The 17,899-nt window shown below is 41.0% G+C and overlaps 1 protein-coding gene across 1 annotated transcript in view; it reads left to right on the forward strand.

Annotated features, from left to right (window-relative positions):
* Positions 1-8,743: 8,743 nt before the first annotated feature.
* GPATCH8 (G-patch domain containing 8) overlaps positions 8,744-17,899 on the forward strand; it is a 96,914-nt gene continuing 87,758 nt past the window's right edge. Inside the window, exon 1 of the mRNA XM_082861373.1 lies at positions 8,744-8,839. Coding sequence (XP_082717499.1) covers positions 8,795-8,839 — 45 coding nt within the window. The 5' untranslated portion in view covers positions 8,744-8,794. The remainder of the gene's footprint in view (positions 8,840-17,899) is intronic.

A 17,899-nucleotide genomic window follows, 5' to 3' on the forward strand; every position in this document is an offset into this window, starting at 1 on the left:
AGCTTTATCTAACACCATACACAAAAAAGAACTGTCGATGGATTAAAATTTTAAATGTAAAAAATAAATTTATCTTACAGCTAGTGGATAGGTAAATTCTGGAGATCTAATGCACAACATAATGATTATAGTCAATAATACTGTATTATAAACTACAAAATTGCTGAGAGACTAAATCTTAACTGTTAACACAGAGAAGAAATGATAAACATGATAGAGGTGTTAGCTAACACTACTGTAGTAATCACGTTGCAATATATAAAGTCACTCAGCCTGAAGAATCTGCAGAAGGGAGGTGGAAGGTATGGCCCCTGGCCCTGTAGAATCTCTTAGAGAGATTCTCTAAGAGCCAACACTCTTAGAGCAATTGGCCTCACATTTTCGTGGTCATCAGAATCATGTTTTGGGGGATGGGGATGGTATTAAGATTCGGCAGAACTGGGCAGGGGGAGCACCGTAATCTACATTTTATTAATTTAAAAAAGTATCTATTTATTTGGTTGCACTGGGTCTTAGTTGTGGCAGGCAGGCTCCTTAGTTGTGGCATGTGAACTCTTAGTTGCAGCATGCACGTGGGATCTAGTTCCCCGACCAGGGATCGTACCCGGGCCCCCTGAGTTGGGAGCGCAGAGTCTTAACCATTGCGCCACCAGGGAAGTCCCATAATCTGCATTTTAAACAGCATTCCTATGTTATTCTGACCACATTTTGACAATCTCCTCCAAACTCAAGATCCACATAGACAACTTCTTTTCATCTCCATTTAAACTCTCAGAGATGTCTCAGGCTTAGTACATCCAAAATGCAACTCTTGATACCCTCTAAATTTGTCCGCCACCCACCCAACGCTCCTAATCTCAGCAAATAACTCCCCATTCCACTTGGTTACTCACACGGGGAACCTGGAAGCCATTGTTGATTCCATCCTTTTCTTATCCCCAACATCTAATCCATTATCTTGCCAATCCTTCTTCAAAATGTACCTTAAACTGCCTTCTCTCCATCTCTACTGCCACCATCTTAGTCCAGGCCATCACCGTCTATCACCTCTCATGGAATTTACTGCAGTAGCAGCATATCTGTTCTCCCCACTTCCATTCTTACCCCCTTAAAATCCACACTCCATACAGTCAATGATGGATCTCTTGAAAATATAAGTAGGGTCACATTGCTCCTCTTCTCCAAATCTGTCAAAGACCCCCCTCCTGTGTGGAATAAGCTCCAGCTCCTTGCCATGACTTCAAGGTCCTCCTAGGTAAGACGGTCCCTGCCTCCCTTTCTGTTGGGGAACCGTTGACCGAAACCACCAGCCTTGGCCAGGCATGACGATAACCACTTGCATGAGTTGCCTCACAACAGGAGGTTTCGACAAGGAACATGGTGCTTCCACCGAAAACCAACCAGGAGAATTTGGGAGGGGCCAAAAGGAGGGAGGAGCCGCCAGTCTATAATACTGTCCTACCAACCTCCCAGACTCCTTCACGCTGGAATCCATCTTGGCTGGGAGATGCGCATGCCACCGGGAAGGACCCTGAGTCAGACCAAATATGGGCCAAGCAAGATGATTGGCCAGAGACAACCTGGAAACTAACCCCATTCCCATAAAACCTGAGGCTGTGAGCCACATGGCAGAGCAGTTCTCCCGGGTTCCCTCACCCTATTGCTCTCTGCCCAGGCATGCCTTCCCTGTAAAGTCTTTTGCTTTGTCAGCATGTGTGTCTCCTCAGATAATTCATTTCTTTGTCTATATATATACACAAAGAAATGATAATGAAATGATAAATGAAATGATAATTCATTTCTAGATATATATATATATTTTATTGGGGTATAGTTGTTTTACAACGTTGTGTTAGTGGAGTTCCCTGTGCTGCACAGCAAGTTCTCATTAGTTATCTATTTTACACGTTAGTGTATATACGTGACAATTCCTTTCTGAGCATTGGACAAGAGCCACTCTCGGGCCCTGGGTCTCCCTTCCCGCAACATTTTCACTTCTTGCAGTACCTCTAACCAGGACTGGCTATATAACATGCAGGGCCCAGTGAAAAATGAAAACGTGGGGCCCTTGTTGAAAACTTATTAAGAATTTCAAGATGTGACAGCAGAGCATTAAACCAAGCATAGAGCCCTTCTGATTACAGATCCTTGTGTGACTGGCCCTGCCTCTGTCTGGAACTGTCTGCCCCAGTTTATAACAGCCATCTCTCAGCTCGAATGTCACTTCACCAGAGATGTCACTTGATTATCACTGAATTTAAAGTAGCCTCACCCAATTCCTCTCTATCACATCACTGGGTATTATTTTCTTCCCAGCACCTGGCCATATCTGAAACGATCTCATTTTTTACTTGCCTGTTGTCTGTCTCTCCCCACCTTCTCCCCACGGCCAGAATATAAACTCCATGAAGGACCTTTCCTGCTGTGCTCAGCTTGGTATCTCCAGCAGCCAGAGCAGGGTTGCTTCAGACTAGGTACAGGATAAATATTTGATGAATAAAGGAACGAGTATGCCTAAACACTGAAGGAAGCTGGTCTAGCATTGGCCACCTACCACAGGGGAATCCAATGGCCAGCAGCGTTTTCTTTTTTTTCTTTGGGCATTGTGAATATCATAGGCTCCTTTTCTCCCACTGCCTTAGTTCTATCCCAAGTCTCACACTTAAGTTCCTGTCTTTCCTCTGAGTGAGAAAGGATGAACAGACCATGTTTGAATCGGATTAGCTGTGTGACCAAGGATAAACGATTTGACCTTTCGGAGCCCTGCCTCTTCATCTACCCCATGAGGAAAATCATGTTATCAGCTATTGAGATGATTTTGAAATTAAATGGGTGAAAATTAATAAAGGGAAACCTCACTAAAATGGAGTCGGGAGGACAGAAGGGGGAGCTCTCACTCACATATCACTCCATATTGTCGACTGAAAAAAAATGCACAACCTGAAGTTGAGAATTATGTTTTATCTGGTGGACTTTCTGAGGACTTCAAGCCTGAGAGGCAGCCTCTCAGATAGCTCTGAGGGACTGCTTTGAAGAGGTAAGGGAGGAGCCAGGATATATAGGAGTTTTGCAACAAAGACCAGGTAGTCAGAACAACAGAAGATTACTGTTAATTAAAGAAAACCCAGACATCTCAAGTTAATTAATTTAGCGCTTTTCTATGTATGGAAAATGCAAGAGTCTGGGCTCACTGAAATTGTTCCTTTGATGTGCACCTTAGCTATCTAGGGCCAGTATCCTGTTTTTTCCCATCCTGAGTTCCCTCAGGGCTCATCACAGTGGGTGGCTGTAGTGGCTTGATGGCTGCAACATCCTTTGTTTACTGATATGGCAGGGAATATTTTTCATTCATGATATGAAAACAGATCTCAACAGGGAGAAATGTACCATTCTTCTCTGGCAGGAAGTGACACTACTTTGCTACCACCAGCAGGAAGAAGGAAGATTTTCTCCTCGCCTGGCAACAGCACAGCCAATGAGAGACTGTCACAACTCAACCAGTGAAAAGCCATTATATTTTGAACTCCTATTTTCCTCCAGTGGACTTTTTGTTTATAACAGTCCCTCGCAACTTCCTCTTCTCCTCTATAAAAGGATTTACTCTCCTTTGCTTTATGGGACTTGCACGGGGTTTGCTGTAGTTGCTTGTACTGAAATTCTTTGCTGCTCCAAATAAACTCATTTTGCTAGTGAAAAAACAGAAAGAAAAACAAAAAACTGACTGTTATTCGATAACAGGAAGATTTAAATCTCTCAGGCTATCTTCCTTCTCCTTTCCCACATCTTCACAGTATATATATTTTTTTACTTTTGACTTTATTTATTTATTTAACATCTTTATTGGAGTATACAATATACTTTTATGACATTTTTGTTAGATCAATATTCAGTTTTTGTATTAGTGTGATTGTAAATATTTTTCACAGGTAAACCATGTTGTATAGTAGGATTATTATGATTATATTTTTCCCTACAATTTTCCTCTAAAGTTAATTCCCTTTTTTTTTCCATTTGCTTAGTTTTCTATATTCCTATCCTGATGTTTCCCATCAAACACTTTAAAGAAGTGTAAATCTCTCTTTCAAACCAACTGTATACTCCATCAGATTTCTTTTTGCCAACAACATTCCTGGGGGCCTCTGTCCTCCTGTGTCCTACTGTTCTCATCTGTATTGGGTGTTTTTAGGTCTGCTGCACAGTTGTCATCCTGGAATGTCTCTACACAGTCACGCTGGGAACTCTCTTTGCTTCTTTCTCAGGTTAGAGCTCTGCTTTCTGGATTTCAAGTCTCCCTCTTTCTTGTTTTACTCCTTTTTTTTTTTTTTTTTTTGCTGTAGAACATCTTTAGTGGCTTCCAGAGAAAGAGTACATGGGAAATAATTTTTTTTGGTAGCTTGCACATCAAAAATGTCATTTTTCTCCCTCATAGTTGATTAATGATTTGACTGGATATAGATTTCTGGGTTGGAAACCATCCTCTCTTAGAATCTTCAGGGCATTGTTCCTCAGTCTCCTCCCCTCTGGTGTTTTGCAGAAGACCAAGATCATTCCAATTCTTGGTCCTTCATTTACAACCTATTTTTCTTCTTTGGAAACCTTAAGGAGCTTCTCTTTGTCTCATGTGTCCTGAAATTTCACAGTGCTGTACATGGCAGCAAGTTATTTTTCATCCATTGTGCTAAGCCCTCTCAACTTGGAAACTCAGGCCATTAATAGCAGAAAGTGTTTACATGTTATTTCTTTAATATGCTCTTCCGTCCATGTTTTTCCCTGTTCTTCCTAGAAATCCTCCTATTCAGATGTTGGATTGATCCTCACACTTTCACATCTGTTCTTTCCTGTTTTCCATCTTATCCATTCAACAAATCTTTATTTAACGCCTACTATGTACCATTCATTATTCTAGATGCTGGGGATATAGAAGGGAACAAAACTGAGAAAAATTCCTGCTCACATGGAGTTTACATTACATATTAGAAAGTGATAAGCACAATAGAGAAAAGTAAAATTAGGGAAGGAGGCTAGGAAGTTCAGAATACAGGGCTCTGTAAATAGGGTGATCAGGGATCTTACTGAGAAACTAACATTTGAATAAAGATGAGGGGGCAAGCCATGTCAGTGGATATCTGGGAAAAAATAATAGGCAGAAAGAATAGTATATACATTAGCCCCTAAATGGGGCAGGCTGAGGCAGGAGCAAGCCCATGGGATCAAGGAGGGCTTAGCCAAGAGGCCAGTTTTTTCAGAGAGAAGGGAAGCAGAGGGCAGAGAGGAAAATGAGGTCTGAGAGGTGAAGTGGTGGTCGGTGGATTTTACTGTGAATGACAGGGAAAGCCACTGGAGGGATGGACCAGGGGACTGATGTAACTGATTGACTTTTTTAGCAGGATCACCGTAGCTTGAACAGTGTACGGCAGGGGTCCCCAACCCCGGGGCTGCAGACCGGTATCGGTCCGGGGCCTGTTAGGAACAGGGCCGCACAGCAAGATGTGAGTGGCGGGTGAGCCAGCAAAACTTCATCTGCTGCTCCCATCGCTTCCCATCGCTCGCATTACCGCCTGGACCATATCCGCCACCCCCTACCCCCACCTCCCGCCCCCCACCCCCACCTCCCGGCCACGGAAAAATTGTCTTCCACGAAACTAGTCCTTGGTGCCAAAAAGGTTGGGGGCTTCTCGTGTAGGGGGTCAGGGTGGAAGCAGAACATTTAGTAGCTATTGCAATAATTAAGGAGAAAGTGAAGGTGGCTTGGACCTGGGTGTCTTTTTATTCTGTTTTCTGGGAAATTCCCACAAGTTTATTTTCTAACTCTTCTATTGGATTTTTAATTTCTGCTTAAGAAATTTTAACTTCCAACTTATTTCTTAATTTCTGAACATTCTTTTTTCTTTTTTGGCATCTTATGCTCCCTGATGTGGACCCTTGTTCCCTAATGTGATCTTATGTCTCTGTAGATAATGATTATAATTCTTTTCAGGTTCCTTTTGCTACCTCCATTATCTCTGACTCCTCTGAATCCCCTTTTTCTGTTGTTTTGTCTTGTTTTCATTTTGGATGGGGTTGTCTCTGTCTCTCCTGTTACAGGTTTCCTTCAATGTCTGGTAATCCTTGGCTATCCATTCATACATAAGAGTTGAGTGGAAGTTCTGTGTAATGGGGCTACCTGAATGATGGACTTCTCTGTGGGCTATTTGGGCAGGAAGAAGACCTTTATGTTGAGGAGAACACACCCCTCACTCCCATTTCTGGTAAGTGTCGGGGTTTTTTCCCACTAAGCCAGTCAATTTCCCAGAGCAGGATCTGTGAATGAAAAATATCACCTGCCATGTCAGTAAACAAAGGATGTTGCAGCCATCAAGCCATAACATTACAGCCTCCCTAACGGTGAGCCCTGAGGGAACTCTGGTTGGAAACAGAATGCCCACGCTGCAGCCACCCCAATAGTGCACCCTGAGGAATCTCAGGATGAGAAAACACAGGATACTGGCCCCAGATAGCTGAGGTGCATATCAAAGGAGTGATTTCAGCGAGCCCAGACTCTTGCATCTTCCCATACACAGATAAGTGCTAAATTCCTTAAATTGAGATATCTGTTTTTCTTTAATTAATAGTAATATTTGATGTTCCGACTACCTGGTCTTTGTGGCAAAAATTCCTATAGATCCTGGCTCCCCCCTTGCCTCTTCAGAGCAGTCCCTCAGAGTGATCTGAGAGTCCTATCTCCCGGGCTTGAAGTCCTCAGAATGTCTGCCGAACAAAACGTAACTCTCAACTTTTAGGTTGTGCATTTCTTTTCAGTCAATAGATCCTATAGTCTATCACTGGGAGAAGCCCGACTCTCTGACCAGAATGTTGCCTTTTACGAAATCTTCCCATTTTCAGCATGATATCTCCCTCTTCAGTCGTCACAGATATGAAGTCTCTCTGGTTCAGCCTTTTCAGAGGAGAACCCTCCAGTTCATTACCTGGGTGGGAAAGGGATTTAGAGTCTAACTGCTCCCTTAACTGCCTTGTAACCAGTCCTCTTGTTTTTAGCGCCATTTACACCTTCATCTTCAGTGGTACCTGGTGATTCCAATTCTTGAGCCTTTCTATTATACCTTAGCATCAATCAACTTGTTTCCTGGCTTCCCTACTCCAGGACTTTGCTTTCTCCATTCTACTAAAGCCATTTCCATTTATCTATGCTCTCCAGCTTCCGAATGATGTTGACATCTCTTGTCTGCTATCATCCTTTCTTCAGGTCTTTTTGTCCATGTGAATTTATGCCCTTCTCATCCTTTTACTGTCATTTCAGTGGGGTTGGGAGAGGGAGAAGAGGTAAATGTGTCATGTGTATTCATGGGATTCAACCTGCCACCTTTACCCTCAAGTCTCTTCACAGTGTTTCAATTCTGTGTGTTCTGCCTCTACTTAAATAGGGAGCTCTATTCACTGCTTAGAACTGTATTCCGTTTGGACTGGGGGTTAGGTGCAGCAGAAGGTAACAAAGGAATAGAAGATACACACACTTTCTCCAAAAAATTACATTCCATTTGACTCTCGCAGGGCAGGGTAAGAGCCCTTTTTCCATCATGCGATTTCTGTCAACTACTCTTTTCAAAAGCAGGGAAGTCCTGCTACCTCTCCTATGTGTTTTATGTATTTTGGCTAAGGGAGCTGTAGGGCTAGGTGGGGTGCTCAGGAAGGTCAAAGGGTGGAAAAATCTGATTCATAACCCACACACAGACAGTGAGGGGAGGGAGATGCAAGAGGGAAGAGATATGGGAACATATGTATATGTATAATTGATTCACTTTGTTGTAAAGCAGAAACTAACACACCATTGTAAAGCAATTATACTCCAATAAAGATGTTAAAAAAAAAGACAGTGAGGGTCAGGGGCAGTATAAATTACCAATTTCCTTATTTTTAAAAAGGAAACTGAAGCCCAGAGAGCTGTAGTCGATTTGGATCAACTTTGGTCTCTTGGGAAATACTTCTCTCAAATGATCGCTTGAAAATGCCACATTATTAGCAGTCTTTGGCCCTTTGGGTCTAAGGTTCTCTCTGTCCCAAGGCTGCAGGCCCCTTGCTGTTCCTTGGGTCAAAGGTTGCTTCAGAGGTCGTTCCTTTCACCACCGCCCCTCAGTTTTGTTTTTTGTAGCACTGGTTAATTTTTAAAATTATGTTATTATATTATCTGATTATCCTCACTGGAATGTAAACCCTATGAGAGAAGGGATCTTTCCTGTCTCGTGCGCCGTTTAATCCTCAGGGTGAACCTGGGATTCGAAACTAAGTCTGACTCCAAATTCCGCGCTTTCAGCCACTACATTATGCTGCTATTTGGTAAAGAAAGCAGAGGACGGGCTTCCGCGTTTTCAGGCAAGCAAGAGTGCAAAAAGAGATACCCTACGGGGAGAAGGGAGCAGGTTGAAAACATCCGGCTCTAGGAGCGCAGCGCCCTCTCGTGACCTTTCTCTCCGGAAGCGTTTGCAGCCCTCTGGCGCGAGTGCGCACGCGCGGCCGCCGGGGTCTCTCTCTCTCTCTCTCTCTCTCTGTGTCTCTCTCTCTCTCTGGGTCGCGCGCGAAGCGGGGACGTGAGGGGAGGTTCCGCCTCCAGGGTAGAAAGGCGCCTGCGCCGGCGGTGCTCCGGTCGGGACGCGCATATCTCGCTTCCTCCCTCCCTGACCTGTACGCGGGTGGGCGTGGGAGGAGGCGGGGAACACTGGAGGGGAGCGAGGGGGCGGGTGTCGCGGGAGGGAAGGAGCGAACCGGAGAGCGTCGTCCTGAGAGGAGTGAAGGCGGCAAAATGGCGGACCGCTTCTCCCGCTTCAACGAGGACCGAGACTTTCAGGTAAACACGGGCGTCGCCGAGGTCCGGGGAAGGCGCTGGCCGAGCCGGAACCTCCTCATCCCTCGCTCCCAGCTCGCTTTCTCTCCGGGGTCTGCTCCGGCTTCCGAAACGGCTCCCTTTCTCCCTCCTCTGATTCCTCAAGGGGCCTGCCGGTTCGAGGCGAGGCCGCATCTCCTCTCACCCCGTATCCTCTTACCTCTTTACCTCAGGCCGTCGGGTTTACGGCCTCGGCCTGTTCGGGCTGCGGGTTTGGGAGCCCCAGCCTGGCTGCTGGGGTGGGAGGAGGGCTGTGCTGCCCTCGGGTGTGCCCAGCGTGTTGCGGGCGCTGGGCTGTCTCCCAGGGGACACGGCGGGTTGGGGTGGGGTGGGAGGGCGGGCTTGGGGCGAGTGTTGCTGAGACCGGGGCTCCCGAACCCCTGGATTTTGCCTGCACGGCCCTTCTTGGGGTCCTTCCCCCTCTTTCCTCATTGTAGCAGATAAATCCCTTTCATTGTCTATGTTTCCATATCCTCACCCGGAGAAAGAGGGCTTTAGTTATCAGACGCCTTCTTGGTTAGTCAGACATTGAGATTTCTCCGGGCGTAAATGTTGCTGTTGTCATTAGACCGTTAAATGGGCTTGGAAAACAGTAAGTTACAGGATGATGGTCGATGTAAGCTTAGCCCTAAATCCTACCTCGAGAGATTTGTAAGAAGCGCCCTGATGATGGACTACAAGCAGGTGATGACTAGTACCAAAAGCTTGATTTTTCTTTCTTCAGTTGCAGACGTTGTATGGAAAAATGTCCTTGCCGTGGCAAGCATTATTGAGGAAAAAATTAAGGCCAAATTAGAACAGCACGTCTTTCGGCTGTTTCGAATACCTTCCAGTTAAGCATTGTTACCGCAGCAGTTTCGGGTACTAAAAGGGATTTAGTAGAGATGGGTTTAAAATACATCCTCAATCTCAAAGAAACCACTGCATTACTACCGCATATCCTGGCAACAGCAGTTTGGGTCAGGGGATGCCGAGCTCAAATTATTATCCCGCTGCAGATCTTTCTCAGAGTAACACGGGAATACACGGGATAGGTTTCGGAAGGCAGTTTGAAGGCTTTAAATTCCCCGAGATGTTTGGGTTGGTAAATAAACAGGTAAAACAGTTAAGCCAACACTGTTAACAATCTAGTGCCTAGAACGCTTATGAGAAGTTTTGCAGCAGTGAAGGATCTGGGGCTGTTGAAAAGCCTTGTGATCACGCGCCTGCTGATAGCTGCAGCACAACACAGGATCTCAAGGTGTTTAAGGCTATAATGCAGGTCCTGGGAAGTTGGAAGCCATCAGTTCATATTAGCCATTTGAACCCTGGGAAAGGTGATTTTTTGTTTGTTTGTTTTAGGGAGCACCATAAAACATGAGTAGGCTGCAAGATGTGTGGGATTTATTGGTAGTTTTTTAAGGAGACATGTTGGTAACAAATCCTCAAGTGCTTTTCAGAGGAGAGAATTTGAGGATCACTTAATAAAATTGAAAATAAATAATATGGACAACTAAGTTTTGAGGGGAAATGTTTGTCAACCACAGGATTTCAGCAGTCAAACAAACAGGATTTGCAGGGCCTTGAAAGATTTTGAAAACTGGGGAGCAGAGTATGAATGCCGTCACCTGAAAAAACTGAGAAAGCCTCTACTTTTTCAAGTAAGATGACTTTCTCTTTTGATGCTGTAGTTGCGTTTATATAAGATCTGCTTTTGGTTGCTTGGTAGCCCTTTGAAGATACTACATATATTTTATGCACTGCTTTTATATTGGAATACCCAATTCCTGCTGTATTGGGTCAGCCAGGTAAATATTGGTATTTAAAATTCGGATGTCCCAGCATTATGGATAAATAGGGCATTGGTAATGAAAAACTTTTAGACAATTACAGGATAATAAAACTTCTGTAAATTATTGTGCTAACATTAAAAAAAATCATTCATTTAAAAATACTTAAAAGTACTGTTTTCTGGATGTTTTAATAAAAGGGAAAATATAGATTGATTTTCATTAATGATGTCATTTGATTTAGTTATTGGAGAGAAGACATAATAGGATGCTCCTGCATGTAGTATATCTGAAACGTTGTTCAAGGTCAGGTTATTCAAAATTAACTGTGGCCTTCTTTTAAGGCTTTAAGTGATAAATGAGGTGAAGCTAGTAAGTACACTTGAAAACAGATCCAGAGTAGGTTTCCAGACACAGTGCACAGATCCTGTTGCTTTAAACAGATCTTTTTCTAGTACTGGAAATTTTTCTGTGCACCTCCTCTGGTAAGTTCTAGATGATTATCATTTTCTTTGCCTTTAATTTGGCAAGATAATTTAGAATTTCACTCTTTGCCAGTTTACCATCAAGTGCAAATTTGGGGGAGTCTGAATACTGTCTCTTGAATTTAGTATGGAGTCAGAGGTGGCTTCACTATTAGATTTTGTGAACACTTAAAGTTTCAAAGGTGTCTTGTATAATATAGTGAGGAGCTTAACTGGTATGCCACTTGAAGCACTTATGAATATAAAGAGTAATTATTATCAGGGACATATGTTTGAAAACATTTGATAACTTCATTTTAATAAACAGGTACTGTTCTATGAGCTTTATGTGTGTTATCTCATAATCTTCACAATAACTCTAGGAGGTAGGCACTATTACTCTCATTTTCAAATGAGGCAGCTCAGGCACAGATAATTAAATAACTTGGCCAAGTATACGCAGCTGGTAAATGGCAGAACCTGGATTCAGACTTTGGCTTTTTGACTTTTGAACCTGTGCCCATGACCATTATCTCTACTGGCAATTATGTATTTTATATAACTGTAATCGAGTCATCAAATGTGTAGGATAAACTTATAGGTCACAAAGAATAAATGAGCTTTTAGAGAGGTGATACAATTAGAGTTTTTACTCTGTTCCGTTTTGTGCAGATCTGTTTCTCGTTGGTCTCCCAAGGCTTCTAGGGAGGCTCCTGACAGTAGTAAGTTACACCTTGTTGTACAGGATATATTGTTAACTTGTTTTAGTTCAGACATTCTTTTGTGTACCCCTTTTAAGTGGTATTTTATCTTTGGAAGTCTTTGTGATTTAGGCTGATGTATTTATTTTTTTAATGTTTTAAGAGTTTTAACTACTCCTTTAAGAATCTGACCTCAATTTCTGAATGAGACATGACTTCTGCCTACGTTTACCAGATTAAGGCATACTTGTTCACAGATTGAAATGTTACACAAACTAATGGAAAATAACATGGTATAATTTACAATATAGATGTGTTCAGCACTTTGAACTACAAGTTCACTAAAGAAAGTATTATTTGTACAGTGATGTACAGCTATGAGGTGTACACACTGCTTAGCATTTAGTGGTTGCGCAGCTATTAGCGATGATGCAGCTGAATGTTAGTGAGGAAATGTTCTTCAGCTTGTGTACCTGCAGAGGACTGGTGATTTAGAGTAGCCTCTCATTTCTTCTTGTTCTGAATGTATTCTGCATTAGATTTCTAATGAAAAGGAGCTACAATAATAGATCAGTGAGTGATAATGAGAGAAACAACTATCTTAAAGGTGATAATAAAAATGTAAAAATTACCCAAGAACTTCCTATAACCTATATAGTAATCATAATGGTACACAGCAATAAGCAAGTCATGTATTACTTTTATGTAGTATGTTTGTAGGATTCCTTTTTGTGTTTCATATATGATACCAGGATGTGACCTTCAGATAATTCTTAATTGAGACCATTAAGTCAGGAGGTTTACAGTTTTAAAATATTTAGGTCATAGAAATATATTAATATATTTTCTGTGTGGGTCTGTGTAATAGAGTTGGCATTCTAATGCAGGCATGCCAGAGATCACACATGGGCAAGTGTTCTAATCTCTGTTTCCTGTGTTTCCTATCATCTGAAAGATGCCACTAGCTATGAAAATCATTGTCAGCTTTGCTTGGGAGACTGAAACTTATGCAAAATCATTACTGTTTCGTTTCCCATATACATTATGATAGGTGGAAAGGATTGGAACCAAGGCTGTACAAATTTCAAAATACTGATGATGAAGTGGCATGATTATTATTAGCAGATGCAAAATTATTGGTTAGTATATTCTCAAGGGATCAAGAGTGGCCAAAGAAAGGTCAGCATAAAGGAAAGCTCTCTGGTGGTGATTTGAAGGGTAGAGGGTATATGTTTAAGGCAAAAGGCACTTAAAAACGTGGGGCATATTAAGGAATAACATCATAGAGACACTTATAATTTGCGTTGAAGGGAGGATGGGGTTGGCGAGAAGTGTGATCATAGGGCTCCATGTGATGGTACCCTTGTTTATTTGTTTTCAAAGTAGGCATGGAAGACCAAGAAGAAACAAGTAAGATCTAGACAAATATATCGTTAGGCTGAGTGCCGTCAAAATTATAGAAAAATAGGTGTCCCTGTTGTATTCCTTCCTTTTAGTCTGTATGTGTCACAGAATTCTCATTAAAGTACTGCGAAGGATTCTTTTATCACATTTTCTCAGGTCTTTAAGTTATATAACCAGAACTAAAGTTTGTGACTTAAAAAATTTTTTTAACGTATATAATTAGCTATCCTGATTGTGCTGCTTCATTGCTGAGATAATTTCCATATAAATTCAGTCTATTTGGGTACATGATAAAATGAATAAAGAACAGTCTGTTTTCTTGATGTGGTCAAGATTACCATTTTTGGAAAAGTTGTAGCAGAAGTTCATGAAATCTTGAATTATGGATTTGAAACCCATGTAGAGGTTTCATTTTTGTTCTTGTGATTTAGTAAGTTTCTAATATTTTATTAATGAAAATGGATTCCAGCTTGAGGTAGACATCCAGTTCTTGAATTCTATTCAAATTCCTTCCTGAAACAACTTGGTACTTTATGCCTGGCATTCTCTTTTCATATTAGCATTGCCATTTAGTATTAAGTGAAAGCTGACTCATGGCAATTACCAAAGGAATTACAAATGACCACCACAAGTCCTGAAAGAAGGCATTGATTTGATATTGCAGTGAATACCAGAAGATGTTGTAATGATTTTCCAGTTATAAGAAATGAATTGTCCATTTAACTTGGAAGTCTAACCAAATGTGCTTAATGCATATTGTATTAATCAGTGCAAAAAATTAAATATGCTCAGGCTGAATATACCGTGTTGTCATTCTTACACAAAATGATATCTTTGGGATTTAACATACACTTAGTATTTTATACTAATTTAGGAATGTATGGGGAAAAAGTATAGCTAAAGTTGGTTTGGCATTGTGCATAGGTTAATAGCACATAATGTTTTAGTAAGTGCTATAGAGAGTAAGAAATTAAAGTTAGGACCCAAAACCACGAGTTTCCTGTTTCTTGCCTTAATTCTTCTTCTTACTGACAATCTTAGGGTAAGATAAATCTTGTGTTTTGTGTCAGTCAAGCAACCAGAAAGTTATCTTTGTAATATTACATTTACTCTCATCTCGTGAGGTTCCAATTATTTTTTGCCATCCTTGCCACTCTTTAGCAATTACATTGATTTCGAGAGGGAATTTCAATTTATTGCTGTGTTTTATAGAACTGAAATACAAAATAGCTCTCCAGGTTTAAAGTTGTAATAGAGAAAAGTCATTGATCATGGTGTTTTTTTTTTTAAAAAAAATAAATTTATTTATATATTTTTGGCTGTGTTGGGTTTTTGTTGCTGCGCGGGGGCTTTCTCTAGTTGCGGCAAGCTGGGGCTACTCTTCGTTGCAGTGCGCGGGCTTCTCATTGTAGTGGCTTCTCTTGTTGTGGAGCAGGGACTCTAGGCGCGTGGGCTTCAGCAGTTGTGGTGCACGGGCTTAGTTGCTCCGTGGCATGTGGGATCTTCCCAGACTAGGGCTTGAACCCGTGTCCCCTGCATTGGCAGGTGGATTCTTAACCACTGCGCTGCCAGGGAAGTCTAATCATGTTTCGTATCTGACATTTTAAATAATGATTGTTGGAAAAGTTAGTGTTCGTATCTCATGGTTCATGTAATAGTATTTTTCCAGAGTTGATGAGAGAAGAACAGCTTAATTTTTCACCCTCTTTATAGGCAGTACTGATAAAAAATCAAGAAATTAATTTGATACTTTAGGTCTTGACTATAGAAGAAACTAAAGCTGATGCTTGTGGATTATATGCTGTAGTGTCAATAATTTCTCTTGTTGCTATGAGTAAAATTATGGAATATTTTTAAAGAAGGGGCAAAAGTGGTTGAAAATTTAATTGGTTTAATACTACTTTAGGGTATCATCTGCACAAGAGATGCAAAGGAGTTTATTTACTTCAAGAATATTTTTTAGAATATAAGCTAATTTTAAAAATTGTTAAAACAATATTTGAATAGGGGTTGTACTAAGAATAGTATGTATGATTATGTGGCGGAGTTGGTTAAGAAGTGGTGTTTTTCAAGGAGCTATTGTTTTAGCTGGAGAGATAACAAAAGTAATAATATTAAGTTTATTACACACAAGACTACCATGATTATCAGATGAATAGTATTATAGTCAATAAATGCAAAACCCTAAGGAAAAGAGAGAGCCCTTAAAATGGAATAATTAGGTGTGCCTTTATGAAGAAATTAGCATTTAAACTGGGTCTTGAAAGATGGGTTTGCATCCTTGCAAAGGAAAAGAATGGGAGGCATTCAGTTGGAGAAAATAGGGTAAAAGTATAGAAGTGGAACTAGCAGAATTGGTTTTTGTAGGACAATGAATAAAACATTGGGAATAGGGGAAAAGTGAAAGCTGGGGATACAAAAGTAAGTTTTATTTTAATGCTGTAGCCAGGCATGTACTGGCTATTTAAGGTGTTGTTTAAGCAGGGGAATAGACACAGGAAGATTGATTTAGATACAGTTGTGTTAGATATGCTTTACATACAGTTAAAGCTGTGATAACCAGTCTCCATTAACCAAAATTAATGTGAGTGGGGGCAAGGGAGTAGAGGGCGTATACAAGGGCTATGTGATTTTAAGCGTGGCAGAGAGATAAGTGAGGACTTTTGGGGTGGAGGGTAGAGAAAAAAGTTGGATCAATGGATTGTAGGTTCTGATGGGGTTTAAGAATTGTTGGAGTGGAGGTACTAGAGGGAATGAGCTGGAAGGACAGAAGGTTGTGGTTGGAGAGCACAGTGTTTGAAGTAGAGATTATGGAAGGGTTGAAATTATTAGTGATGACCATGAGAGTGAAATGGCTAAGGTAGAATGGAGGTCAAGATCATTATAGGAAAGGAAGTTAGGGAACTGAGGCACCAGGGTGTTGTAAAATCATCTAACCTGGATATTAGAATGGTAATATTGTGTAGTTGCATAGTCATGGTTTAATAAGTGCCCTTGTATACATTCTTGTCTAATTCTCCCAGTAACTCAGCAAGATAAGTAGTATAGGTAGTAAGTCTTTCATAGATGAAGAAACTGAAGATAAATTAAGTATTTGCCTAGTACAGAGCTGAGTTTTGAACTTTAATCTTCTGATTTCTTTTGTAGCATTCTTTCTGCTGTGGTACATAGTTTGGCCTCTTTTTGAGGAGATGAGTGTTGGTATTGTCTACATTATGCAAAGCATTGTTTCTCTTTAATACATAGCAGCATTTTCTACCAGTTAACTAACTGGTAGGAAATAGTTGGTATGCTTATCATTAAATATTTTTTTTCCCAGAACCATCTCAGCTTAATTGGTTCTTCATGACTTCTTGCTTGCCTTTTTGCTGTTTATAGGCCTACCAGAAATTCCATTCCATTTCCCAAACATTTATTGAGTGCCTGTTTGTTAGCACAGCATCATAAAAAGATAAGAAAATAAGATTTTTAAAAAATTAGTCCATTTTGTTAATTTGTTCCAGTAAAAGAGTAGATGGCAGAGAAGAGTGGTACTTCTACTGGGTACTGTCAAATTAGGGTACCAGAAACTTATCCATGACCATTATAGCATCAAAAGTTGACTGCTGTGGAATCTAATGATGCTACTGTCAGCTACTATTTTTTGAGTAGTTTTACATGCCAGGCCTCGTGCCAAGGCGTTTTGGAGATATTTATCTAATCTAAGTAACCATCCAAACCAGGTGGTGGTATCCTTCATTTTACGTAAGAGAAAACTGAGAAATTGAGGCCACACAGTAAACTCAGTTTTGAACCTTGTTTTCTCCTAAAATATGACTTTTCCTGTCTTTCCTGATTGTTTCAAGTATAAGATACAAACGCACTAACTTGGTTTCTAAGACTCTTAAGCATCTGGTGCCATTGTAACAGGTGTATTTCTTTTCTTCCCCCTCATTGTCCTGTCCTGCCATTTTGTAGTTTATGTTATTATCTGGACATGCTAGGCTCTTTCATTGTTTTTTGTTTTTGCATATGCTCTTACCTGCCTGGAATTCCTACTACTCCTTCTTTTTTTTAAAAAAAAATATTTATTTATTTATTTGGTTGCACCAGGTCTTAGTTTCGGCAGGCAGGTTCCTTAGTTGTGGCATGCGTGTGGGATCTAGTTCCCTGAGCAGGGATTGAACCCAGGCCCCCTGCATTGGGAGCAGGGAGTCTTATCCACCACGCCACCAGGGAAGTCCCCTTACTACTCATTCTTCAAGACTCAGTTTGCTGTTGTCTCTGTCGTCTTCCCTAGGCAGAGTTAGTTGCTTCATTTTCTGTGCTCCCACAGCACTTTGGTCATATTTCAGTAACAACACTTTTATTAGTAATAGTAGTAGCTAACAGTACAGAGTGCTCTCTGTTAGGTACTGTGGTATGCATTATTATATTATGTAATCCCCTGGTAAGGTGGGTTTTATTTTTATCCCCATTTTACAAAAGAAAAACTTACCCACTTCACACAGCTAGTGAGTCGAAGAAGTAGGTTTCAAGTAGTTTGGACCAGTCTCAGCCTTTAACCACTGTGTTGTTTTATTTCTCCTACGGTATACTTTGTAATACTTATTATAATACTTATAATTTATCTCATCTCCCTGGACGTGGGACTCCTTGAATGCAGTCTTTCTTGTTTTATTCATTTTTCTAGTATTGAGTCAGGGT

The sequence above is a fragment of the Leucopleurus acutus genome (assembly GCF_964270905.1).
Source record: "Leucopleurus acutus genome assembly, chromosome: 19".
Classification (NCBI taxonomy): Eukaryota; Metazoa; Chordata; class Mammalia; order Artiodactyla; family Delphinidae; genus Leucopleurus; species Leucopleurus acutus.